At 57.8% G+C, this 27,198-nt stretch overlaps 2 protein-coding genes across 3 annotated transcripts; both read left to right on the plus strand.

Annotated features, from left to right (window-relative positions):
* The first annotated feature begins 1,339 nt into the window (after nucleotides 1-1,339).
* On the plus strand, nucleotides 1,340-8,078 carry MPC1 (mitochondrial pyruvate carrier 1). Of its 2 annotated transcripts, XM_079779843.1 has the most exons (5): nucleotides 1,340-1,526; nucleotides 4,888-4,891; nucleotides 6,431-6,527; nucleotides 7,131-7,263; nucleotides 7,570-8,078. In XM_079779843.1, exons 1-5 carry the CDS (start codon nucleotides 1,456-1,458, stop codon nucleotides 7,592-7,594), a joined length of 330 nt encoding a protein of 109 aa, XP_079635969.1. In that variant the 5' UTR covers nucleotides 1,340-1,455; the 3' UTR covers nucleotides 7,595-8,078. The 2 variants fall into 2 exon arrangements, with proteins under 2 accessions (XP_079635969.1, XP_079635968.1); XM_079779842.1 differs by lacking the exon at nucleotides 1,340-1,526 and having other exon boundaries at nucleotides 2,567-4,891.
* Nucleotides 8,079-14,257: 6,179 nt separating this feature from the next.
* On the plus strand, nucleotides 14,258-27,022 carry SFT2D1 (SFT2 domain containing 1). The gene is made up of 8 exons (XM_079780165.1): nucleotides 14,258-14,387; nucleotides 19,901-19,987; nucleotides 20,489-20,571; nucleotides 21,560-21,641; nucleotides 22,996-23,031; nucleotides 23,836-23,894; nucleotides 25,903-25,932; nucleotides 26,579-27,022. Exons 1-8 carry the CDS (start codon nucleotides 14,325-14,327, stop codon nucleotides 26,616-26,618), a joined length of 480 nt encoding a protein of 159 aa, XP_079636291.1. The 5' UTR covers nucleotides 14,258-14,324; the 3' UTR covers nucleotides 26,619-27,022.
* The last annotated feature ends 176 nt before the right edge of the window (nucleotides 27,023-27,198 follow it).

The raw sequence follows: 27,198 nt of genomic DNA on the forward strand, positions 1-27,198 counted from the left end.
ATTCGTGCAATGGGGGTGGAGGGGTTCCCTTCAGCCTGGCCTGTGCTCTCTCGCAGTACGGGATCCCTCGCTCCTTACCACCCACCTGCTCGCTGCTTCTTACCACTCAGCTCCCTTAGCACTGAGAGGCTCCTGCACCACCACTGCGCTCACCAGCCGTGAGCCCGGATTCTGGCTCTGAGCAGTGCTCCCCCTGTGGGAGCGCACTGACCACCAGGGGGCAGTTCCTGCATTGAGCATCTGCCCCCTGGTGGTCAGTGTGCATCATAGCGACCGGTCGTTCTGGTTGTTCCGCCGTAATGGTCGCTTAGGCTTTTATTATATAGACAGATAACACATGTTCATTCTACAAACGTCCAAAGGGGTAGGAGGGCCCAGGGAGGCATTTCCCTCCATCCCTTGAACCCTTAACCATCCTTAGACCGACATGTCTCCTGTCTGCAGTCTCGTTTTCCTTGTCTCTGTGTACAAGCGAGTAGAGTAGTGGGTCTGACACACGGTCCTGCGCCTCCAGCGCCTAGATGCTGCCCAGGGGCCCATGTTTTCCACCGCTGCACGGCATCCATGGCACGGAGGCACCGGGACCACTAACGCTCCCCGCGGGGGGCGCACACACGCCCGGTCCCCCACGGGAGAGGCCTGCTTCCGCGGGGGCCTCACACTCGCTCGCCTACCGGGGCTGGGGCTCTGGAAACGCGCTCGGGGGCCCGTTGCTAATGTGGACACAGGCTCCCCTCACCCCTATTCCAATCGATCACCCCTATTCCAATCGATCACCCCCTATTCCAATCGATCACCCCTATTCCAATCGATCACCCCTATTCCAGTCGATGCTCCCGCGCCAGTACCGTCACAGAAGGCAGCTTAAATGACTCAAAGCATCGGCACTGAGGGCCAGTCCAAAGAACCAAATACAAAGTAAAACCCCGAATAACAGGACCCCCCGCTGCGGAACCTCCGTGACCCGAGGCCCCACGCACGCCGGGCGGGGGGGGGGGGGGGGAAGGGGCCCTAGGAGGTGACCTTGGCCCGGGGCCGCGGCAGCGTGCGGCCCTGCAGCGCCCAGCACCTGCGGCCGGGGCGGGAGCGCGGGGCGGGCGGGGGTGGGGACCGGGCGCGGCCCCGGGGCCGGAGATGCGGGCGCGGTGCCCTTGAGGGGACGCCGCGCCGGGAGTGCCACCGCCTACCGACCGCCAGCCAGTCGCCGGCGGCCCGGCCGTTTTACGGCAGAAGCCACGCCCCGCGCGCCGCCGAGGGGCGGGGAGAAGTGTGCGGCGCGCAGGAGCCAATCCGCGGGCCGCCTCCCGCCCCGAGCCCTCCCATAGGCCGAGCGCCGGCGGCCGTAAGGCGGGGCCGGCTGTCGTGACGCGGCGGCGGTCGGGTGTGTGGTGCCCTCTGTCCCGGCGGTAGGGCTCCGAGGAGCGGCGGCGAGGGCGGCCTGCGTCCGGCACGGCCATGGCGGGCGCGCTGGTGCGGAAGGCGGCGGACTATGTCCGGAGCAAGGATTTCCGGGACTACCTCATGAGGTGAGCCCCGGCGGAACGCCGAGCTCCGGAGGCCGGCCGCCGCCCCCGGACGAGGGCACGGGCGGGGGCCGGGGGCTCGGACAGCGGGGCGGGGGCCGGCGGGGCCGGGGGCTCGGACAGCGGGGCGGGGGCGCGGGGCGGGGGCCGGCGGGGGCCGGGGGCTCGGACAGCGGGGCGGGGCCGGGGGCTCGGACGGCGGCGGGCAGCCTCCCGGCGGGGTGGGGCGGGAGCTCCCCTCGGCACCTGCCGCCGGAGTGCCCGGCGGGGGGAGGGGGTGACGCCGGGGCGGCGGGGCGCGCGCGGCCGGGAAGTGCCCGCAGCCCGAGCGCCTGCCCCGGGGACCGATGTGCGGCTTGAGGCCGCCTCTCCCCGCTCCTTTTTCGGACTTAACGTCTGAGCGTAGGAGGGAATGACATCCAAAATGTCTTCAAATGCGGCTCCTGTGCGGCCCCGGGTCGAGTCGTGTGGCCGAGGACCGACGTTCCTCGCCTGCCCCCGGCGGCTCTGCCTTCCCGCGGGGAGCGGGGCGCTCCGTTCGAAGGGCCTGCAGGCGGCCCCGGCTCCCTGTCTCCGCCGCCCGCAGCGGCCGCTTTATCTCGGCATCGCCCGTAACTGGAGCCGCTCCGAGGCGTCGGCCCGGGAGCGGGACTTGCAGGGAGGGCCCTGCGCGTGGCGTTCCCCGGGAGGTGGGGCTGCGTGGTTTCCGGTGGCGCGTGCCGGGGGAGGGGGTCCTGGACCGGCCCGCGGAGGGCACTCGCCCACCAGGCACCTGGGTCGCTGTCCGCTCCGGTCCCGGGCCTGTTTACTCCGGCCTCCCGGGCAGCCCGGTAAGAAGAGCCGCAGGGTCTGCTCCGGGTGGGGCGGGTTTGGAAAGAGCAGCTCCACTCCCACGTGATCAGAAGGCGTCGCGGGGCCGAGCGGGGCTGCGTGACAGCGCGCGGGGCGCTGCGGGGCGGGGCGGGGTGGGGCCCGGGCTCAGGTGTTGGAAAGTCTGAGCGAAGCGGTCATTCCAGGCGGCGGCGAGTCCCCGCGGGTCTCCTTGCTCTGTCCTCCCGGTGCCGTGAGCCTCCGCCGCGGTCGGTGCGGCGCGGGACGACGCGGGTGGGTGTCATTGAAGAGGAGGCCTTGCACCGTCCGTGCCGGGAGGTGCTGAGGATGCTCCTGGCGCCACCCGGCCGGGGAGACCTCCTCGGTGCGCGTCCCGGGAGCGGGGAGCCCGCTTGTCTGGGTTTCTGTTCTTTGCTGCTGCCTCGGAGTGTTCCGAGAGCCGGGCTTTTCAATGGAAGACTTGGATGCACGGACTCACCTGTTCCCCAAGGTTAATAACCACGGGCTTTCATGCTTTTGTACCCCCCTCCCCCTCCCTATTCGATTAATTGAATCTAGGTTTGATGCGCTTAGTTTTTTTTTAAGAGAACTTGTTTTTCCTGCCATTCTTGGCAACAGTGGGGTTTCACAATGTGGCTGCCAGGCATTTTTATGCAGGACTTTGGATTGAGCAGTGTCTGAAGGCAGGAGTTTTCTTGTCCCTGTCCCTTTATGCTGCGACCTTCAGCAGGGTTCCGGGTCTGAAGGAGGGGCCAGCGCACAAATGAAAATGCTGTACAAGAATATGAATTCAGAAGGCATGGGGGCCAGATGGAGCCTCTTTCTTGAAGAGACACACGACTCCTGGCCTGGTCCTGGCCTGGTCCTGGCCTGGTCCGCCTTTTATTTACTTGAATACACATTTGCCCTTTAGCAGGGCATACAGGCAGATCAAAGGTAAAGTTTGGTAAACAATGTAAGGATATTCCGGTTAGGGAATTGCCTCGAGCCACTGAGCTGACTTTCAGCCCTGCTGAATGTCAAAGTCCATTGGCCTTCCAATGTTTTTACATTAATATGCTAACTGCAGTTGGCTTTAGCCTCGGCACCTTTCTATTTGTACTCAAGTCACCTGTTGTAAACTAGGGCAGAATTTGAACTATTGTAAATTCCAGGAGAGAGTCCTGAATTGAAAACTAAAGTATCTCCAAGATGACATTTTAGATGTTAAGTACTGCATCTTTTAAAATGTTCTTGTAGGGAAAGGAACATGTGTTGTTGCTAATATGCATGTAGTTCAGCAAAAGGCCTGTGTTCAGACCGGAGCCAAGACGTGTTAAGAAGAGTGGCCAGTGGCTGTCTCCCGCCAACCCCCACCCGGAGGTCATCGCCCTCTGCCTTTGGGAAAGCGCTGCTCGGTGTGGACTTGCTGTGACACGTCTGAGGCAAAATTTATTAGGCTTTTTGCTTCTTATATTTCATAGCAGAACTTACTTAGCACTGTCAACAACAGTTTATGCTGTAAACTAGAACCTCCACAGTCTCCGGATGAAAACCTCTAAAAGTGCTGTTTGGACGCGTGTCTATGAAAGATTTTATCAGAGTATTTCAACAACTCGTTCAGTAGATAAACTAAGATTTTGCCTTCACAGAACAATTGAGCTACATCCTGGCAAGAAGAATTGCCATTTCAGAAATAAAAGGAATTCACTATAAAACTTTCTATATATTCTAAATGGGATGAAGCTTAGCGCTCAGGAAAACAGTTCGGTTAACTTTGAAAGTTTTTACTATTCATTTACTCAATAAATATTTTTTTGAATGCCTTGTGAATGGAGGGCCCCACTTCAGGGTCCTGATTCTCGTAGTAAACAGAAAGTAACATCACACGCCTCTTCTCAGGGGCTTCATTCTGGTGACAACCTACTAGTAAATGAAAATGGGGAGTTTGTTGTTAATAGAATTCTGCAGCATTGTGCTTCTCTCCAACTTGTCATTTTCTAAGGAATGGTCCCTTTAAGCCCGTGCTGTGTGGGGTGAGAGCTGTGAGCCACCTGAAATGTGGCCGGTCCCCACAGAGGTGCCATGCCAGCACACACCGCGTCTCAGAGACACGGTACAGAATAGGACACAAGATGTCGCATGCATACGTTGCCACTGGTTGTTCAAGTTAAAGTACTTTGGATATGTGGGAATAAATAAACTTAATAAAGTTAACTTCTGCTTTTCCTTTTAGAAATTTTTAAATTACGCATGTGGCTCCTACTTGTGATTTGCATTATATTTCTATTGGCACACTCTAAGGATTACGCTTATTTTTTTTTATATAAAACTAAGGTTTACTTTCATTAGGTCCAAGTTGTTATTAGAAATGTCACTGGACTTCTCAGGGCAAAGAGAACCGTGCTGCCCACACCGCAGCTCCGGGCCAAGACTGCGCAGACTGAGGCCCCGGTGGCCTAATGGGACCCGCGCCTCTGGAAACGCCTGACCTTTTCCTTCTTTTTCTTTTCATGTTTCCCTGTCTGAACCTCGGTGACTTCTCACAAAACAGCACGGTAAGAAAATCCTTCCTCCTTCACTTCAGGCTGGTGCAGATCCTGCATCAACCAAGTTAGGGACAGCAGACCCCGTTGCTGGAGAGAGCGTGACCAGCACCGGGGCCGAGGGACGGGGCCGAGTGCGCCCGGCGTCCCTGCGGTCCTCGGGTCCCTCCCAGTCACGCCTCTGCCGGACCCAGGGACACGGCCTCGCCGGTGGGGCTCGGCACAGAGCCTGGCCGCCGACGGAGCAGACGCCACCAGTGGCCAGATCACGGCGCTCCTCATTCGTGTGGATGTTCTTTAGCCCAAGTTACGAGTTTATAATGAACTAGAAGTATTTCCCCATTTAATCCAAAATATGCTCATTTTTCCTTTCAAATGTTTATCATGAAATTCCTTCTTTTTCTAGACATTTGTGGAATATCTGCTAGAGCATAGACCTAACGTACTTTAAAAAGGGACGCGAGCACGAGAGCCTTGACTAGGTAGAAAGCACGTATTAAGCTTGCTGAGGTAGGTACCTTAGTCAGCTAGTGTGGAAGTTATTTGTACCTTTATGTACTTTTTAAGGGCTAGATTTACCTATCGGTCATTGCTCACCGCCACAGAGCACGCCCTGCCTCACAGGACCTCTTACGGGCAGCCCTAACTCATCACTCCAAGACTGAGTTGGTGTCCCTGCTGTTAAGCATGGGCAGCTTAACATGGGTGTCCTGGGGTGGCCACATGGCTGTAAAATGAAAAGCTGTTTGGTCCATTTTTAAAATAGAATTTGTTGCTATTATTTTACAAGTATTTTCCAATCCTTTTTAAAAAATATATTTTTATTGATTTCAGAGAGAAAGGGAGAGGGAGAGATTGAAACATCAGTGATGACAGAGAATTACCGATCAGCTGCCACCTATGGGCCCCCTACTGGGCATTGAGCCCGTGACCCAGGCATGTGCCCTTGACCAGAATCAAACCCGGGACCCTTCAGTCCGCAGGCGATGCTCTATCCACTGAGCCACACCAGCCAGGGCTTTTTTCCAATCTTAGTATCTGGGACTCTTGAGTGTAGATTCCAGGTTCTCAGACCTTAAAATAGCTCATGAGCCAAAACAGTTTTCCCGTATTAAATACAGCTCCTTTCTTCAGAAAAAGTATCCAGGTTAGGGTCTGCATATTAAGAGATGTCAATGAAAATTTGAAAAAGAAGTTTTGATAGATTTAAACATTAAACTATGGAGAATAGTTATCACACGTTTTAAGTTATGGCAAGACTGAATGGTGTAAGAAGTTTTGGAGCTCTAAACGGGACAGTCAGAGGTTACTTAGTTGTCATCTGAAAGTTGGTCCGGACTGGTACACTGCCAAGTCCTTTCTGGCTCTGAACTCACCTTGTAAGAATTGCTGACTCACAGGCAAACACCTCAGCGGTTGACCAGTGAGCCCGCAGGACGAAGCTCGGGATTTGTCTCCCAAGGCTCACACTGATGAGAAAGAAGCCCAGCTGTTCACAGCTCCGCCCTAATTTCTCCTCTCTCCTTCTTTCCCTTCTCTTTCCTCCCATAGCACTTCTGGGGCCCAGTAGCCAACTGGGGTCTCCCCATTGCCGCCATCAATGACATGAAAAAGTCTCCGGAGATCATCAGTGGGCGGATGACGTTCGGTGAGTGTGTGCTCTGAACACCTGCAGCCTCTCCCTGCGCCATTAGCATAAACAGCTCCGGCCGGGACAGTCGCCTAGAAAATGGCAGGACGCATCGAAGGCATCACCTCCTCACAGGGAGGAAAAGCAGGTGGCTCTGAAATGCTGTCTTGGGAGAGCTAGAGCCCACTGGCCGGCGGGCTGACGCACCTAGCTGCAGGAGGTGTCTCTGGGGCCGTAGTTGGAAAACACTTTCTTACGCTGACCTGAAACCCTGATATTTGACCATAACGCTATTGAGAGGATGACATAGCAGTCCTGCGGGTGAGGGACTGTGAGCAACTCGAGGGGACAGGACCGCGGCTGGAACTCAGGCGCCTCTCCCTCCCTCCGACACTCCATCCTTAGAATGTCCAGGTGATAAGTAACAGTACCCGACAGGAGAGTCCGGTATCTGATGAGCTTCCCATTCCTGGTGCGTCTCCGCCAGAATTGATCTCCCGTCAAAGGTCTTAGCGGAAGAGCTGCTCTAGTGGTTCAGGCGGGCGCGCTGTGGATCTGGGTCCCTCCCACACCAGGTCTCTGAGCCGTGAGTCATTGGTCCCCTCTGCTTGCTGTTTGCAGCCCTCTGCTGTTACTCTCTGACGTTCATGAGATTTGCCTACAAGGTGCAGCCTCGCAACTGGCTCCTGTTCGTGTGCCACGCCACCAACGAGGTGGCCCAGCTCATCCAGGGCGGGCGGCTCATCAAATACAAGTAAGCGGTGCCAGCTCACCCTCTGCTGAGGGAAGGGGAGAACGGGCCCCGTCCTGTCCTGGGCATTTGGGCCGTGAGTGTGTGCAGATGGATGTGGAACCCGTTTCTGAGCAAAGCTGTGCTGTTGAAGGTGAAACAGTTAACGCCTGGGCAGTTAACGCCACGCAGTGCAGATGCACGGATGACAACATGGAGTAGGGTGTGTCTTCATCACATTGGAAGTTGAAACGAATGTTATGTGAGGTCTTCTCCCCGGCCTTGAGGCCGGCAGTGAAACTCTCCCTATTTCCTTGTGTCTCCCTCCAGGATGAATGAGAAGGCATCAGCGTAACCACGGGCAGGGAGACTGCCCGCTGCTGAGCCACCGGCTCCGTCATCAGGACGTCCTGTTGAGGACCCGCTGATGCTGTTTTTACTAACCCAACCATTTCCACCGAGACAGCGAGAGCCCCCGAGCCCCTGACCCGCCCCGGCTGCCTGGCAAGTACTGACTGCCCCTCCTCCCCCTAAAGAGTAGTCACCCAGGCAGTTGTTTTTCCGTGATTCCCGCGATGCTTGCTCCGAGCTGTTGGTTATCTGTTAGAATTTACTGAACAAGCAATGGAAGAGAACAAAGCCTGTGACTCTTAGACCGGAGTGCTCTGAACTCTTGCCTTGTTCTGTAATGACCATGAGACAACCCACAGCTGGCTCCATCCTTAAGATCTCACCCCCAGGGTCTTAAAAGGACCCATTCCCATGCAGTGTGTATTCTGAAAGGCTGTGACTTAACGGCAATAAATGACTTAAGTATTTGTCAAGTGGGAATGACAAAAGGCCTGCCATGTTTTTAAGACACCGCAGCACTGTGTCCCTGCAGCACCAGGATCGGTATAACGTGGAACTCCCTCCCCCAGTGCTGAGAGGGGAGAGGACGGGGAAGGCAGCTTCCGGAGGTGCCGCCCTCCGAGCGGTCAGACGGTTCTTTCTCACGGGCCACGTTAGGAAATGCACCCAGTGCTGCCCTGGAGATGCCCGGCTTCCGCGGCCCTGGAGGGGCGCTGGCCTCCTGCCCCCTGAGGTTCCCTGAGCGGGGGCAGAGCTGGGCAGTGTCCCTGTGGGGCCGCAGTCCCTGGCCGCATGGGAGGGGCACCAGGTAGAGGAGGGACCTCCGGGAGGGGCGGGGCCCGGGGACCTGGTGGAGACCCCGCTGCCGCCAGGGTGAGCGCCAGGAGACAGCATGGAGGGTGTGAGCGGCCCAGCCATGTCTCATTTCATCCACATCCGCTCGGCCTGCGAAGGGCTCTTCCAGGGCAGGGCCCATCGCCGTGTCTCTTTTTGATGGGGTGGCGCTTGGTTGCTTTAAAATGACCGTATCCACTGTCTGTCACTGGCACGAGGGGCGCTGAGGACACCTGGGCAGTCGGCAGGGAAGCGATGGCCACTGGCACAGAAGACGACCAAACAGCCGACCTCTGCTCCGTGGCTGGGCGGCGGGAGGTCCTGGGTGGCTCCTCCTGCTCTGTCTTCCGGGGTTTGCCGAGCTCCGTCTCCTAGAGACGTGGGGGTCCCGGCGCCAAACCTGTGTCTGCTCCGTACGAGAGCAGCGCGCACCGGAGGCTCCCTCTGGCCTGGCGGCCAGTGCGTCCTCCGAGGGTCTGGGGTTATGGAGAACGGCACCATCCATCCCCCAGCACCGGGGTCCGCGCTGGAGGAGACCCCTGGGAACTCAAGTGTGAAAGCGAGGGTGGGGGGACGCCAGCCTGGACCGCTCCCACAGCCAGGACAGGCTCAGAACTGTCAGCTACACAGAGAACCTCCTCTCTGCAAGAGACCCAAACGCTCTCCATTCACATGAGAGCGGGGAGAGCAAGCAGCCGGGCTCCCGTCCAAGGCGAGTGGACACCGGATGTCGGCGCGGAGGTGCCCTGCTGGCCCCCGCGCTGTGATGGACTCAGGGACCAGGTGACGATTGCGAAGCACTTCCTGCTCTGCCAGGGCCGGCCAAGCCCGCGTGAGTCCTGGCACCGAGGAGCCCGCTGCCCGCGGTGCGCGCGGCCACGGCAGGAAACTGGTCAAGGGCCTCCTGTTTCGCAATGCCCCTTCGGCCACGGTTGGTTTAGGGCTGTCCCTCCTTCCTGGCCCTCTTCCCACTCCCCACGGCAGGAACCGCTCTGCTGCTCGCTCCCAGGCTGCGTTCAATTGCTCCTGTCTTTTCCACCTTTTCACTTAGATTTCTTAGTTGTTTTCTCTCATGTGCATGGAGCGGTGGCAGACAGCAGTGAGAAAGGAAGCTGAAGGCGCAGTAACATCTGCGGTCCTGTCACCCAGCATGCCAGCAGGCGGCTTAGTCTCGGAGCTTCCTGTTTAAGGTCCAGAAGAGAAGCAAACACCAGGACCGCAGCATCAAAAGCAAAGCCGGGGGGCTGGGGCTGGGGCTGAAGGTTTGGCAGGTTGTTGGCCCTGGGAGGGTAGGACACCAGTTGCCATGGTAACTATTTTGAACTTTTTCTGGCTTTTCCTCTTGAGCGTGATAATAGACTCATGAGTTTTTATAGACGTAATGTGTTGTTTTAAATTCTCATCTGAAGAAACGTTTTATTGATTTTAGAGAGAGGGGGAGGGAGAAAGCGAGGAACATCAATAGATTCTCTCCCGTATGCCCTGCTCAGGGATCAAATCCACAACCCAGGTATGTGCCCTGACCAGGAATCGAACCTGCATCCTGTTGGTGTACAGGATGGCACTCCAACCACGTGAGCCACCCAGCAGGTTAATGTGTGTTCATCAGCTGCGCTTCTTATTCTTTTGGCTCATGTGTCATTCATTCCTTCAGCTGCCGGGCGGCAGGGGGTCCTGGGCAGCTCCTCCTGCTCCGTCTCCTAGAGACGTGGGTATCTGTAGAGAGTTCCTCTTGTCCCCACACAAGCTGGAGGCCTCCTACCCACTGCCTGCCTGACCCCAACACGAAGCCCTTCCCCGGGGCTCTGGCCAGGTCTGAGGAATGGTCCTTGCACCACCACGCGGGCTCTTGGTGCCAGAGCGGCGTTGCTTCCTGCCATTCAAGGTCTGAAGCACGCAAGTTCCTAGTAATGGTTCTGAGTGCACAGAAGGTAACCGTCGACTCTGTTACGTAAGCGCTTTCCCGAGGGAAGTTGGCTACAATTGTCAGAAGTTCCGAGAAGCAAAGCGGCAGCTGCTGGCGGTGTCCTTACACAGATCCCGGAGGCCCGCCTCGCGGGCAGTCGGAGCGGCCGGGCCCCCGAGCAGCTCCGTCTCCGAGCGTCAGTCCTCGTCACTCTGTCTGCGCTGAGGACTTCTGGCCAAACCAATCACTTCTGCCTTTTACTCTCTAATTCCTGGTCCTGTTACCACCTACAGAGTTTACATTTTCAGTCTTGTCCTGATGTGAAAGTTTTATCTTGTGCCTCTTTTTAAGTTACAACTTTTCTCTTTAAATAAAAGTGATAGCCAAATCTTCACCTACCATACTATGTATTTTCATACCAAGGCTAACATCTTATAAATTCACCTAATTCTCTCAGGTACCGTTCTCCTCACCTGAGTGAGGCAGTGTTTCATTTGCCTTGAGGGGTGAGTTTTAAGGAGATGGACAGGTTGCACAGGGAGCGGAGGCGACCTATGTCGATGCAAGCTCTTTGGGGTTTTGTCTGCAATCCCTTCACGCAGAAGTTTTTGTGTGCAGTCAAGGGCTCTCACCCGCCTCAGACAAGGACCGGGACTTGGTCGTATGCCCACAACTCGAGATGAGAAGTCAGCGGCGGCACGCGCACCTGGCAGTGTTTTTACCAATGTTACAGGGCAGTGTTCTCTTAAGGGAGGCCTCGGACGGCGGCGGTGGGGGGGAGGGGGGGTGAGGAGAGGCGGGAGACACGGCTGCTGGCAGGACGGGGCTGCGTTCGACTACAGGCGAGTCTGGGAAGAGGTAGAGCAAGAACTGCGAGGGAAGACTCCTGTCAGTTTCAGCAAACAATTGCGTATTTTGAGTTTGCAATAAAACACACTCCCCGATTAAATAGATGCCATCACATATCTGCAGGGGTAACAGCCCTTCCAGTGCGAGTTGAGGTCTCCCAGGGACCTCCCCGGGGCTGCAGGAAGAGACTGCACCCTGGGCTCCCAGGAGCAGGTAGACTCCAGGGAGAACAGGAGCCCGCACACCTGCCCCTCCTCCTGCAGCTCCTCACTGGCCCTTCCCCCGGTTTGAAATGATTTTGTGGCAAAGTTGCGCCACCTTGTGGCCTCATTGGATTCAAAAGCTGAAATGAGGAATGTTGCTCTAGGTCCATGTTGACCTCGTATCTGTAAGGACTATAAACACACTTCAGTCCAGCAGGTGTGGCTCAGTGGTTGAGCATTGACCTACAAACCAGGGCACATGCTGGGGTTGCGGCTCAATCCCCAGTGTGGGGCGGGCAGGAGGCAGCCAGTCAGTGATTCTCTGTCATCATTGATGCTCTCTCTCTCTCCCCCTTCCTCTCTGAAATCAAAATATCTTCTATTATATAAAAAGCCTGTGCTTGTCATGCCATCACGCCATTATGACCTATCAGCAGGAGGCTGCGTGCGCGGGGTGCGTGGGGATTCAACTCTGGAGGACTTGACCAGAGGCGCTGGTGGATTTCTGGGTCCCGCCCGCCGGGGCAGCGGGTGGGTTTTTGGGTCCCGCCGAGCTGCGGGACTGTGGGTCCTGGGTCTCGCACAATTTCGCACCATGGGCTCCCAGTATTTAAATAAAAACACTCTTCAAAACACAGTCTCCTTAGAACATCCCCTGCATCTACTGCCACACACATGGGAAGCTAAGACAAAAAGCTCACGGCTTTCCCAGATTGCTTGTCGGGCAGGGCAGGCTGAGAAAAGTGCCTTAGACTATAAAACCGTTTTTTTTGTTTTGTTTTTTGTCTAATCAACCCCTCTACAGACATGATTAACAAATGACCCCGATGCAAAAAAACAAAAACAAAAACAAAACACCACAAAGACAAACCCACACCTGCCCTTAACTGACTCCTGCCTCCATAAATATTTCTGAGTGGGAAACGCAGGTGAGCAGAGACTTTTCACGTCAGGAAGACGGCCTGCAGGTTAGTCCCGCCTCCCACCCAGGCCGGTCCAGAGGAGCAAGTCTCTGGTCACGAGGGTTCTGTTCACCTGGGTGCCCTTGGCTCTGCTCCTCACCAGCTATGAGACTGCAAGAACGTCACTGAGTGTCCCTGGGCCCTTGTTTCCGTTTTTGGTTTTTAAGAGGACAGGCAAGATAATGTCCAGTGAACTTCTGGAGTTACAGCCCTTTGCTCATTCACTCATGGGGAAAATGTTTCCGGAGCATCTACTGGATCATGTGGTGCTAGACTCTGGGAACCCGTGAAGAGAGGAAAAGCAATGAAGACGAGAGACCTGAATTCATGCGGCCTGTTCTGGGGGACGCCGCCCCTCTTTGCTGGGAGAAGACCCTGTCGAGACAGGAAGACCACGTCCCTCCGTTACCCAGCAACAGTCACAAGTCCACGCTGAAACCAGGAAAACCATGTAAAGGGCTGAAGGACTCGCAGGGCACGCAGCTGAGATCCTTGTAGCATTCGGGGAATGGCCGCACCAGGGAATAGAATTTCCTGTGTTCCCGGCCAGTCCCATCACAGGGCGGGGCAGGCCTGCTCTCTGGCATCTGTGTGCCCACCCTGTCAGCCTGGGCAGCTGCCACCCGGGACTCCCTCAACAATAACTGTGAGTTGACACCAAGACTTGTTTTCTCCTACAACGAACCCCAGTGGCCATGGGGAGGGGATTTATGTCTCCGCTTCTTTGCTGTGCTCTCCTGTTGCTCATGCACTCATGCTGGAAGCGCCTGCTGAGTTTCTGTCACGTGCCAGGCCCTGTGCCTGGGGTTGGGGCCTGGAAGAGGTCAGCAGTTGAGCGGGATGACTGACTGGCCAGGCAAGCTGGCTGAGCAGCTGGAGGGTCCGCTCGGGATGGACAGCAGTAGCAGGGCCCAGGGCAGCGGCGGCCCTGTCTCAGTAGGTCCGGAAGGCGAGGGGAGACCGCAGGTCCAGGGGAGCTGGCAGGAGCTGGGTGGGCCAGGCGGTGCGGGAGCAGGATTTCAAGCCCGGAGAACCGAGCTTCAGAGGCCTCTTGGTGGGATCCTGATTTCAGCCTCTCAGCGGGTGGTGTGGCCAAACATGTGAGTCTCTGCATGTACACGCGTGTGCAAACACGTATTGTGGGAAGGAAGCTGTGGTGCAGCCCTAGCCAGTTGCTCAGTGGACAGAGCGTCAGTCTCCGGACTGAAGGGTCCCGAGTTCGATCCCGGTTTTGTGCCTGCACTGCCTGCGTTCGCGAAGGCCCTGGCCCCGGCGGGCTCCCTAGCCGAGAAGCAGGAAGAGGGAGAAAGAAGCTACTAGATCTTCTAGGTTTGCGGGCACGAGATGCAGACGGGCTGAAACAGTTCCCTGGGTGGGAAGGGGGCCGGGATCCAGAGCAGCGAGCACACACCATCACACAGCAGTGACTCCATCTCAAACCAGGTCCTGGGCGCCCGCAGGGGCAGGCCAAGCTCACTCCGGGAGGCGCAGGCCCCGGCCTGGAACCTGTGACCTGTGCTCGATGGCACCTCGCTCACGGCACGTTGCTGCCTCCTCAGCATGGCACTCGGGGCCAGCCGCCCGCACCGCGGCCTGAAGCCCCTTTCGCGCGTTTTCTCCGTAACGCACGTCCCAGCCGCCCGCCCAGAGGACGCCGGACGGGGCCTGGGCAGTGGGCGCGGGGCCGTGGGAGCAGTGAGTCCCCGAGAGGCGCGCACACGGCGGAAGCGCGGCCGGACAGACCGCGGCCGGGCACCGGACACTGCAGGTTAGCAAACGGGAGCCGGAGTGGATGGTCCCGCCGCGGAGCGCGCACCGCGAGGGCGGAGAGCCGCAGCGCGCATGCGTGCGCTGCGAAGGTGGCCGCTCAGGACGCGCCGGAAGCGGGGGACCCGGATTTCCGGTCGGCCCGGGGGCTTTCGGTTCCGGGTTCTCGGCGGCCGGGCAACGAGTGTCGGCCGCTGGGCCCGGAGCGCGGCCATGGAGAAACTGCGGCGGGTCCTGAGCGGCCAGGACGACGAGGAGCAGGGCCTGACCGCGCAGGTGAGTGCCGGGCCGGGCCGAGCCAGGAGGTGGGGCGGGGGCCCAAGGGGTGGGTGCTGAGCCGGGCCCGGGGGCGGGGGCCCAGGGGGTGGGGCGGGGGCCCGGGGGTGGGTGCTGAGCCGGGCCCGGGGGCGGGGGCCCGGGGGGTGGGGCGGGGGCCCGGGGGTGCGTGCTGGGCCGGGCCCGGGGGTGGGGCGGGGGCCCGGGGGTGGGGCGGGGGCCCGGGGGTGGGTGCTGAGCCGGGCCCGGGGGCGGGGGCCCGGGGGGTGGGGCGGGGGCCCGGGGGTGGGTGCTGGGCCGGGCCCGGGGGTGGGGCGGGGGCCCGGGGGTGGGGCGGTGCCTACACTGCCCGCACCTGGGTTGCGGAGGGCTCCGCCTGCTCCCGCAGGGTTTGGGGCGCCCAGGCTTTCGTGGGTGTGCGGAGGCTCGCTGAGACACGCCCCTTTGGGCTTCCGATCCTGAGGGGCCCGTTTGCTGCCCGTCTGCCCCGCGCTGCCCCTACCCGCTCCGCCCGGGTGCCTGGTGCGGCGCGGGGCGCGGGTCTGCGCTGGGGGCTGTGCGGCGGAGGGGGTGCAGGCCCGGCCCCGGAGCTGCCGCCGTGCGCCCGGGCATCGGGGAGCTGCTGCGAGGGGCGCTGTCTGTAGGAAGGAGGGGAGCTGCTGAGTTGAAGTTGCCTGATCGATCCGGCAGAGCCTGATAAGAGATTTAAAATCCTCGTGTCCACCTCCCCGCGGGACTTGATAAGGTTACTTCCTCTGTCGAGAGTTAAAAATAGGAGCGAAACTGCTTCCTAAGTGTTTTTTGTGAGTTGCATGCTGACCAATTCCTGTTTGCCTGTCACCAATTCCTGCAACTGGGCATGGAATTGGTGAGGATGTTTTGTCTGCCCCCTTCCCTGTCCCATTGCTCAGCACATCTGTGGGCAGGGTCCTGGGCCGGCGGGCGGGGTTTAGAAACTGTAAGACAAGCATCTGCTGCTCTCAGGGAACTAACCAGTTTGCGAATCAGGGTAATGCAGGAACCCTCAGGTCCTAATAGGAGAAATGCCAGCGTGGCAGGAACGTGTCACCAGCTCCCTCAGTGAACGGTTGTGCCCCAGTTCATGTGCTCAGTCTGTGCTGTGCATTGGCCATGGCCACAGCTGTTTGCACTTGCACTAATTGTGATCACGGTAGTTACACCTGCCACACTTCGGGGGCTCAGTAGGCACATGCGGTGGCTGCGGCTTCGGACAGTGGGTGATCAGCACGCCCCCTTGTGGAAAGTTCTGTTGGGCCGATCAGCTCTGCACCTTGGGGACCTGGAGGTGATGGAGCCGCTTGTCTTGAGCCCACAGCCTAGGGAGAAGGTAATGGGGTGCCTTAGCTGCTGCTTTCTGTTGTGGACTCGGGGGAGGTTGTTTCGGGGAAGTGCGGACGAGGATGCCGAGGAGACCTGGGAGGAGCCACCTGCGCTGTCTGGAGCTGGTGGAGGGGAGTGATTTAGTGTCCGGCGGGGCGGGAAGGAGACTGGAGTCTCGCTGTTCCTTGGGATGAAGGACAGGAAGTTGCTGTTGCCCTGGAGGGTTCTAGTCCTGGGAGGGGTGAGGCGTGTAGTTCGACTGGTCAAGGAGAACGTGCCTGGCATGTGCCAAGGAGGGTGTGCCCACTGGGCCTTCCCCAGGTTGGCTCTGTGGAAGCCAGGATCTGGCAAGGTGACCAGCGCCCGTTTCTGGAGAGCGAGTGGAGGAATGGCTGGGGGAGGTTTGGTAGAACGAGGGGGAGGGGCTCTCCCTCTGTGCACCCCTGCTTCGCTCAGGTCTCAGGAAGGCCTCTGAGAGCGTCCATGTCGCCCAGGTTGCATCGGAGGGCCCCTCCCTCCTGCTCTCCACCTCACCGGCTGAGTTTCTCTTCACAGCCCTTACTGCCCCTGATGGGCATGGTGTGGGCACTTGGTGTGAGGACAGCGGCCTTCCTGGGTTTCCCAGGGTCAGGAGCTCAGCCGAATGGGAGAGAAGCCAGTTAAGCAACAAGCCAAAGTGGAAGGGCTCCCTCAGCCTGCTGTCTCCCCCCTCCCCCCCCCCCCCCCCCGTTCCATTGTCCCCACGTGATGGGCACTGGTCGGAGTCCCGGGAGATCAGGGAAGACGTGGGTCCTCTCACCGTGGAGGGAGGAATCCCTGGACAAAACCAAGTGGGCAGTTCTATGAACCCTGAGGTCGGGGGGGGGGGGAGTGGGTCAGAGAGGAGAAAAGTATCTTCAGGGTCCCCTCGCCCCTGTGAGAGGCCTCGATGGCTCGATGGGAGAGGAGCTTCGTCTGCCCAGGGCTCAGGTGAAGAGACCCAGGCGTGAGGGCGTGGGGCTGAGATACGGAAGGGGCAGGAGGGCCAGGGCCCCGGCCGCTGCAGCTCCTCGCAGACGCCAGGCATGCTGTAGGCAGGGCGGCCTCCCGACACCTTTTACCAGGAGGCAGGCTCCTCCCCCAGCACTCAGAGCAGGCACCTGCGAGCACTCAGTAGGAGATACATGGATGGGTGGGTGCGTGGATGGATGGGAGGGAGGGTGGGTGGGTGGATGAGTGGTGGATAAATGGGTGGGTGCATGGATGGGTGGGTGGATGGATGGGAGGGTGGGTGGGTGGATGGGTGGTGGGTAAATGGGTGCGTGGATGGGAGGGTGGTGGGTGGATGGAAGGGTGGGTGGGTGGATGAGTAGTGGGTAAATGGGTGGGTGGATGGGTGGGTGGATGGATGGGAGGGTGGGTGGGTGGGTGGGTGGTGGATAAATGGGTGGGTGGATGGATGGGTGGGTGCGTGGATGAATGAGCTAGCCAGCAGAGGCTGGAGGGTGAAGTCAAAGGAAAGTTTCCTTGTTAAGATGGGAAGCGCTTCAGCAGGTCTCGGGTTGGTGGAGATGGTCTCGGAGAGAACAGGGCTCACCATTGAGCGGGGGGAGAAGCCGGTCAGTTCCCTGAGGGCTCCAAGGGTTGGACCTAAGCCTGGGAGCCAGGGCAGTGATCCAGGGCAGGGGAGAGGTGTTCTGGAGCGGGGCTTGCTGGTTGGTAGCAGCCAGCAGTGGGGCGTTCCCACCCATGGCCTCCGTTTCCAAGGCACCGGTGGCTGTTAGCGGATGAGCCTCCGAGTAAGGGCAGGCCCGGGAGCGGGCCTGTTTGCTGTGCTCGCTCCCACCTGTCTCTCCCGTGCGCACGGGGGTTTGGAAGAGGACGTTCATCAGCTGAGGCCACCGTGTCCCCTTTATTCAAGTGGCCGGAGCAAGGCGCTGGCCTGCACGGCTGTGCCCTGTGGTAGCGCCAGTCTCCCGGCTCCTCCCTAAAGCCGGCTGCGCTGTTTGCACCGCTGTGTGATGGCCTGTGCTGGTCCCGGGCTGTGCCACGTGCACTGCAGCAGGAAGGGCTCCTGCCCCCCCCCCCCCCCCAGGCCCACCGTGACCAACAGCATTCGGGGGGGGCGGGGCAGGGCAGGGCGGGGCCAGAACTGCACGCCCAGCCCTTTGCTGGGGAGGAAAGGTCGCTGGGGTCCTGGTTTTCCCGGTTTTGCCCGTTGCTAGGCACCATGGGGGGATTTCCCCCGGTGACCTCTATGCCTGTCCTTCCCGCTCTGCTCCTGTGGGTCTGACTGCTGCTCACTGCATCACGGGGAGCCGGAGAAGGGAGCGTGCCTACGGCACACAGAGGAGCATGTGAGAGGGGGGAAGGGCTGTGGCAGACCAGCCACTGACCGCACAGCAGCGGGCGGCTCGGACTCGGACGGGAGTGAAATGACGCCTGTCTGCTCTTGTCACGCCTTCTCACACGGCTGGGGCTCACACTGCCCGTTGAAGTCCTTCTTACCTCGGACACTCCCATGTTGGTAGGAACAGTGGGTCGCCCCCCATGCCAGGTGCGGTCTTCAGGGTTTCAGTTCCTCTAGTCCCCGTGTGGTTAAAATACACTTGATGGGGATTCTTCTGGATCAGAAAGAATGACGTTCAGATGGTTTTATAGGCAAGTTCATTTTTTGTTTAAAATCCAGAGACCAGTTTTGCTATAAACAGATGACATTGCTGGAAACAAGAATGTCTGAATTAAACAAACATTTAAAAAATATTTAAAGTGGGTTAAAAAGTGCCCTACCTGGTTTGGCTCAATGGTTAGAGTGTCGGCCTGCGGACCAAAGGGTCCCGGGTTCAATTCCGGTAAAAGGCAGGCTTGGTTGCAATCTCCTCCCCGACCCGGGCCCTGGTCAGGGCTCATGCAGGAGGCAACCAATCAATGTGTTTCTCTCACTTCTTTCCCTCTCCCTTCCACTCTCCCTAAAAACCAATGGAAAATATCCTCGGGTGAGGATTAACAAAACTAAATAAAATGGGTTAAAAGTGATGGGTGTTACTTTGACAGAATCCTTATTCAGTTATTTTTATCTACTTTCATGCTACGTAAGGATTCACAGATTAATGGACTCAGGTAAGGACGTAGCCCAAGGTATTTGAGCTTTTGCATGTAAAACTTTCTGTTTTTACTTTATTATTCTTGGAAATTACATTATACGCAGTCTTGTTTATAAGTATGTGCTATAATGTAAGTTAGACGTTTAAATTTTGGTGTGTAAATTCTTACGTATATTTCTAGTTTCTTGGAGCTGTTGTCCTGTCCCCGCCTTATCGGGAAGCTACATGTTACTAGTGCCCGTGGTAACCGAGTGTGCCCGCTCATGGTCACTGCATGCCGCACTGTCCTGCCTTACCACGTGCGCAGGCGTCTCTGCTTCCCCCACGGTGTTAGCCCTTGCGCGACGAGCAGGAATCGCCAACCTTTTGGACCTCACGGGCCGCCCGTGGTCCGCAGCCCCCCAGTTGGCGACCGCTGCTCTAAAACAAATAACTGTTCACACATGGTTTTCATGCTGGTGGGCGATCCGGGGCTCCGGAGCTGTTGCAGGGAACACTACAGTGGAGGCTGTCAGTCAGGGTGTCTAATGGCAGACACTGCTGCGGGCTGTGCAGGTCCCCATCAGCAGGCCGGTGTGCCCCCAGCCTCCAGGCTCTGAGCCGCTGGTGGAGGAAGGTTCCAGAAGGCTGCCCTCTCCAGCCCCTCCCTTCCCGCAGGGCACCTCATCTCAGCAACCTAGACAGGTGCTGGGCGGCGGTGTGCGCCCTGTGTGCCCACGACCAGCCTTGGCATTTACCGGCAGTTTGCCCGTCTTGTTGCACCTTCCCTCTGCTTTTCAGGCGCCCCGTGTTTTACCGTCTGTCTCATGCTTGGTGTCACCTTGTCCGTGTCACGGTGATGTGCTGTCTAACCTGAGCACAGTCCTGGTATCACACCTGCCAAGATGCAGTGGTTCCTCAGGGCCGCCTGGTCCCAGGCCACCTTCGAGCTTCCCTGACCATCGTGGGTCCTCCTGCTGTTAAACGACACTGCCGTTTGCACAGGACACACACGTCCACACTGGGTTCGAGGGACCACGCCCTGGAGTTAGTGTGAAGAACCGGGTGGTGTGTGGGGCCCAAGCGCCTTTCTGATTCCCCTCCTCCCAGGTCCTGGACGCCTCCTCGCTGAGCTTCAACACCAGGCTGAAGTGGTTTGCCATCTGCTTCGTGAGCGGCATCTTCTTCTCCATCCTCGTGAGTGAAGGCGCGGGTCGCGTGGTCATTTCTGCTCTGTGGCCGGCGTAGCGCAGAGCAGCCTGCTTTGTCCGGATGGCTCTGAGACTGGGATGGGACCTAGTTAGTCGCTTGAAGGAAGGGCAGAGATCAGTGCAAAGATGTAGAAGTTAATATTGGGGGCTACCAATTATTATTCCCTTAAAGTTAAATAAAGGAGCTGAAGAGTCGGTAATTTAGATGTTAATTACCTTTTTAACTCACTTTAAAAGGAGTTTAAGTACACTGAGATTTACCCACATGTACAAAGGAAGTTGTGCTGTGCTTCAGTTATCTGTACTTATGATAGACCCAAGATTCAAATTAGCAAGTAACATTGAAATTAACTTTTTAAAATGACATGTATCGAGCGCACTTATGCTTAAAACTCATACGTCACGTGTTTACATCACTGCTCTGGTAGCACGTTTCGTGTGAAGCATCACCGTGGGAAGCCTAAGCACCTCTCCTGTCTGCACGCAGGGCACGGGCCTGCTGTGGCTCCCCGGGGGCATCAAGCTCTTCGCCGTGTTCTACACCTTCGGGAACATTGCTGCCTTAGCCAGGTATGTGCACACGCTCGGCTTCTCGGATTCTTTGTTTGCTGTCGTCATCACAAGTTTCCTTCCCAATAAACACCTTCCTAGCAGGACGTATTTCTCTGGCTCTGACATCCTGTGAATCCAGCCACAAGTCCGTGTTCGTGTGATGAGTGTGTACTGACTCCTGCTGCGTGTGGTGTGCCAGCTGCCATGAGAGGTCCCTGGTAGGAAGAGCCAGCCCTGGGGCCCCACTGTGTGCCAGGGCCTCTTCTGCCCGTTTAGGAGGTGGCACTGCTGTATAAGGCCCCACTGTGTGCCAGGGACTCTTCTGCCCATTTAGGAGGTGGCACTGCTGTATAAGGCCCCATGTCCAGCTGGGGATGTGCCTAGTGCGTGAGGAGCAGGCTCCCCCAGACAGGGCTCCGGAGCCCAGGGCCTGCTCTCATGAAGCCTGCGTCCCAGTGGGAGCGGGCTGTGCAGGAAGTCGGGGCGGGGGTGCGGGGCTGGCCTTGGGACGCTCTTGGAGCATCTCGGGCGCGTGTTTGGGCGTGTTGGTGTCTGCTGGGGTCAGATTTATGAGCCCGCGTTTGTGCACTTCGCTTTCCGAGGGGACCGTCTTTCTCAGGAACTTTCTGGGTCAGAGTGTTGTCCAGTGAAGGTGGGTGCGCCAAGGCCGAGCTCCGCCAGCTTTCCCGGCTCACGCCTGCCGCTCGCCCCGCCTGGTCTGAATGCAGCTGGCATGGCAGTCTCAGCGTGGCTGCTGGGCTGTGCCCTCTGCCCCGTGCTTGTTCCTCGGTCCGATGGGACCAGCCTGGACAGGAAGTGGTGGCGATGGCGTCAGCTCAGGCCGCGTGGGCTCCTGGTTCGCTTGGAGCTCCAGAGGGGGCACTCACGTCGCCTAGGAGACTCGGGTTCCCTCGGTGTTCAGGAAAGCCGAGCCGGACTTAGAGATGGTTAGGCGTGACCGTGAGGACCGGCCTGGCGCCCCTCTCAGCACCGTTCTCTCCCTCAGCACGTGCTTTCTGATGGGCCCCTTCAAGCAGCTGAAGAAGATGTTCGAGACCACGCGGCTGCTCGCCACCATCATCATGCTTGTGAGTAGCGCGAGACGGAGGCTCTGCGGAAGGACTGTTGCATTATTGTCTCACCTCCCACGGCCGTCTTTCCGTCAGTCTTCCGTCCCGTTTCTCTTGTTGTGTGTGATGGTGACGGAGGCCGGGTGGGTGATGCAGTGTCACCCACAGGATCGGCCCAACGTGGCGGCTCCAGGGAAGGGAGTCCGAGCTGCTGCGTGTCATGGTCCAGCCACGCGCGTTCTTGGGGAGCTGCTGTGGGCGCTCTTGGAGGGGGGGCTGGCAGTCGTTCGGTGGCCTGTCCCCTGACGCTGTCCCTCCGTCGCTGGCTGACACTCCCAGCAGCAGGCAGCGCTAGCTGTGGGCTGTCCCTGCCATCGGTCCCACTGAATTCAGGGCTCTCCTGTTTTTGGACGTTTGCGTTAGAAACATTTAGTTCCATCGTCATGCCTGTGGGGGTGTTCACGGATCGTCGCTTTGGGTGTGCTGGGCAGAGGGAACCCGCGCCCTCTCCGCCGAGCCTGTCCCACCTGCTGTCCTGTGTCCCCCGCAGAGCTCTCCCCCTCAAGCTGCTGAAGTGAAGTGTTAGCACAGCTGCTTTGTCCTTTTAGCTCTCAACTAGCTCTTTAAACACCGCCTGTAGATTTGTAAGTTAGGAAATGTTTTCAGGGTAAAGTGTGTCCTCTCCCTCCTCCAGACTAAAAGACTTTTTAGCCCAGTTTTTATTTGTGTCCTTCCTCAGCTTCATCATACTCGTTACATTGCATCCGTGGTATTCATTGGCCTGGGAGAGGTCAGCGGAGTCCCTTTGACTTTCCCATGCCCGCTCCTGGAGCAGCAGGTGTGTGACGGTGACCTCCGTCTGGGAGACGGAGGCGTTACCTACACCGGTAGACTCCGGCAGGCCCACATTTCACTCAGCTGGCACACGTTTGATCCCGTCCAGGGCACCCGAGCCCCGAGTGGCAGTGTCCCTAGCTGCACGGCACGCAGACAGTTAGAGACACAGCCCCCCCCCAGGGACTGTTCGTCACTCCTCGGATCTAACTCTGGTGGTGACTTGTCCGCACTCCTAGTCGGACGCTTTGCACGGCCTCATGTGCTGCTGACAGGATTGTGCCTAACGAAGGTGAAGACATGCTGACACTTAGCACCTTCTAAGTGCCGCCTCCCCCCCCCCCCCCCCAGGACATGACGGACACGCTTCTATCTGTTCACTACAAAGGAGCAGGTGGGCAGCTGCTGTCCTTTCAGAGAGAAGAGCTCACGTCGCCGCTGTGCTCTGTGGTGGCATCCACGCCACCGAGGGCAGAGACGTGAGCTTCTCGTCCAGCTTCTGCGAGGACGCGCACTCACCGCGCTCTCTCCCCCCCAGGTGTGTTTCGTGCTTACCCTGTGCGCTGCTCTGTGGGTAAGTACGGGGCCACGCCTGCTTCCCACTAACGGTTCCCTCGAAGGAGCTCACCGTCTGCCCCTTAAACCCACCAAAGATGGGTGTCCCTAACGTGGGTGGTGACATCTGGTTGGTGACAGACCTGCCGTGGCTTCTGCAGCTGGAACGGGCAGAGCTGACTGGTCCTCACTGCAGTCAGGCTGCTGCCCGTGGCCCCGGGAGAGTTACTGACACCACGTCCCGGTGATGGGGAAAGGAAACGTCCTAACAGTCTCTTCATGTCCCGGGGGAATTGCTTTCTGGCTTTGGAATGGGCTAGCAGCCTGTTCATTTATAAGCAGTAGATTACATAAAAAGTAAATAAATGACAATTAAAAATGGACAAGGAATTCTAAAAGTGGATCATTTAAAAAATCATGGAAACTGCTTATTATGCATTATTCCAGAAGATCCCAGTACAAGGCAGTTTTCCTTCAAAAAATAATTCAAGAAGAGGGGCAAGTGAGACTGAGTAAGATCTGTAGGTTCTACGGAGGTTCAGCTCTACTAGGACTGAGGGGGAAACGGTCACATGACTCCAGGCCCTAACCAAGCAGAGGCAGCGTGTGCAGCCCGTGCCCGCCGTGCGGCGCAATGCCAGGCGTGTAGAGGATTGAAATCAGTGGATGCGGTAGTGAAGTTTCACACCGGCTGCGGCGTGACCTGGTCATGCTAGACCTGGTCAAAGGGAGCTGTCCGCTTACGCTTGGGAAGGGAGGGAGTTACAGGAGGTGGAGAAAGAGTCTGAAAAGCCTTCACTCGCTCTCTGTTTCCCTGCGCCAGTGGCATAAGAAGGGGCTGGCCCTGCTCTTCTGCATCCTACAGTTCCTGTCCATGACCTGGTAAGTCTCGCCCGCTAGGAAGTCCGTGCTCCCTGCGCGTGAGAGCACCTGCTCTGAGCTGGCCTGGGAGGCCGTGGGCGCTCGGCTGGGGTGGAAGCGTGTCCCTCGGTGGGGCCAGGCCCCCGGAGCGGTCCGCTGAGTCTGCAGGGGGTCCCCTGGGACTCCCGGGCTCGGTGGTGACTGCAGGTGGGCAGGGAGGCGTGCGTGCGTGTGTGTGTGTGTGTGTGTGTGTGTGTGTGTCAGGGTGGGGGAGGGATCTTGTGTAATCACACCAGGTGCCTGTACTTGTCTTCTGAGATGTGAAGAAGTGATAAGACGTAGGTGACGCCGCAGGAGTCCACGAAGCAGGGCCGTGTCATGCTGAGCCCGAGGGTGTGGTCTGCCCCTCGCTGGGCAGGCGCTGTGCTGCTGGTTCCCGCTGATGCCGACTCCCTGAGGACCGCAGTGGGAGCAGCTGTGGTCCTGCTCCTCTGTGTGCCAGGCACGCCCCTCCTCCCCGTCCTACGTGGCCCCGAGCCTTCATGGCCTGGGCCGCATCCAGTCCAGCCGCGGCCAAAGGCCCTGCGAGTGAGGGACAGGAAGTGCTCTCCTCCCACACTCCGAGCCTGACCGGGAGGGTTTCCACACGCTGTCTGCATCGCGGAGTTTTGTTTTTCCTTCCAGGGGTCGGTCAGCCCCTCCCTGTTAGCTGTTACCCAGCCTGGGGTCATCTTTCTATGGCCCGTTTCCACCCATAAGTGTACCATCAACGAATGTTAAACGCATTGCCCTGCATTGCAAAGGGGTCTGTGAAGAGGTTTCTCTCTCAGTGAAATAGAATTTTACATTGAATTCGTCAGTCATTTTCTCTGTTATGTTGCTCTTTATTTCATCAGCTGTATTTAACGATTTATTTATTTCTAAGGGAGAATGCACTTTATTCTCAATCATTTGACAGTTTCTATTCAAAATGCTAGAAGCCCAGCACGTGAAATCGCGCAGCCCCGCCCACCCCCTCTCACAGTCCGGGATCCCTCAGGGGATGTCCTACTGACGGCTTAGGCCTAAACGGCAGTCTGGCCTCCCTCTGCGGGAGGCGACCAGGCTGATCAGGGGAAGGTGCCAGTCCCTTCACCACAAAAAAATGACAACTTTTTTTAGGCTTTTTCAAGATGTCTCTTTCATAGGGTATGACATTTCTTTTTATCCTCAGCTGAGGATATGTTTCCATTGATTTTTAGAGAGCGGGGAAGAGAGAGGGAGAGACAGAGGGAAACATCAATGTGAGAGGGACACTTTGATTGGTTGCCTCCTGCATGAGCCCTGACCTGGGCCCCAGCCAGGGAGGAGCCTGCAACCTAGGTACATGGCCTTGATCAGAATCGAACCGGACCCTGCGGTCCGCAGGCCGAGGCTCTATCCACTGAGCCAAACCGGCTAGGACTGGATATGACATTTCTTAGACCCTCCAGCAGCAGACCTTCGTTTTTTCCTCCAGGAGTGTGGTGGAAAAACCCTAGATCACCTTCTTGGATTCTTACTACCCAAGCAAGTGGCATACCTCAAGCTTAGTCAATGAGCAGTCAGAAAAGGTCTTTCCTCTGCAGCTCGTGAGCCGAGGCAGGACTGCTGGGGGCCGGGCCCCCCTGGGGTTTGTGTCTCCGCTCTGGCCCCCTGCGTGTTCTCTCAGGCTCTGGGCCCCCGCCTGGCCCCTCCTCCTGAGCTGGTCGTGACCATTACAGCGTCCCAGCCTAATTTGCATATTACCTCTTTTTATAGATAGATAACTTTACAAGGGTAACTTCTTATTACAACAGCTCAGACTGGAGCAGGCGTGAGTGGCTTAGAGAGTTTGGGGGGCTCGGGAGGGTGCGGGTGCCCAGCCCTGTGCATTTTCACAAGGACCAGTGGTGCCGGGCTGCTGGTCCGGGTCCCACTGGGGGGGATTGTGCCGTGCGCTGCTGTACTGCACGGCGCAGGAACAGGGCGTTGTGAGACTGCGTTTCAGCAGCTGCACTTTCTCTTGCAGGTACAGCCTGTCGTACATCCCGTATGCAAGGTGAGCTCGTTTGAGTCCCTCCGTGTCTGGTCCTCCAGTTAGCTTTGCAGAAATACATCAGTTTTAGTAGTTTTTACAGTCAATTGTGACTTAGAAGGCTGACTTTCTTCCCAAAAGGAAACGATGTTCTAAATGGGATGGATAAAAAGAAGGTTGTGTAGGGGACGCCGTTGTGACCGTGTTAGCGGGGAGGCTGGGAACGGACTCCTGCTTGGTCGGTCGCCTGGACCTTTGCTGCCAGCAGCTTGGATGAGAGCTTCTGGAGCCTTCCACGACGGCAGATAGTCACTAGATAGGCCGTGGAGACTCCAGCAAAACAAATTCTTCTATTTTTTTAAAGAGAAGTTAGTGAGAAAGGGAGGTCTGACACGTGAGTGCGGTGCTAAGCCGCAGAAATGTCTGTCCTGTGGTCAGAGGTCGCTGCCCTGTACCTTCCAGAGACCTGGGCTTGCTGTCAGGAGGGAGAGCAGACTGCGGACCCGCCTGGCGGGCTCAGGGCAGCGCCGTGGAGGCAGCTTTGCTGCTTTGTAACCGGGAAGCCGGTTGTAAATGAAAAGCAGCGAGGTTGTAGCCTAATAAGAGCAGCGAAGGAAGCGGGTGGGAGCCGCCTGCGCTGAGGCAGGTTCTGACCTGGTTCCTCCCCCAGGGACGCCGTCATGAAGTGCTGCTCTTCTCTCCTGAGCTGAGAACCAGACAGAACCCGCACAGCCTTTGGAAGTGGCTGTTGGTTTGGTGGAGTGTTTTCCTGAGCCGGTGACCACCCTCCCGCCGTGCCGTCAGCACACGGAACCCGCGGCCGAGTAAACTGTGACGCTCCTGCCACTAGATCCCGTCCCTCGTGTGCTTCCCCCACGGAGGCTGATCATCGCCCATCTGAATGATTTGTAGCCGTTCTCTTAATCCTTTCCAAACTGCGTTTGAGTTGTGACTATTCAGGGATAGGTCTCCGCTGCATGAACCTTTCTGGCTTTCCTAAAATGTCAAGATTTAAAAATACTTTAAATGTGAAAGTTTTTACTTTAAACTAAAAATTGCTTATTATATGTAATAAAATAATATATAAATATTTACAATTTTAAAATAAGCCCATTCTTGGATCAAATTTACAACCTTTTAAGTGGGCAGAGCCTTGATTCAGTTGAGTGAAACTCGGGGCTCCGTGCGGTTCTCTGGAGACACCTAGGTCCGACCCGCTGCCGAGCGCATTTACGCGTGTGCCGCTCCGGGGGTCCCCTGAGCCCAGCAGGCAGGGGGTCCAGGAGGGTC

This window comes from Cnephaeus nilssonii (assembly GCF_951640355.1).
Source record: "Cnephaeus nilssonii genome assembly, chromosome: 9".
NCBI lineage: Eukaryota > Metazoa > Chordata > Mammalia > Chiroptera > Vespertilionidae > Cnephaeus > Cnephaeus nilssonii.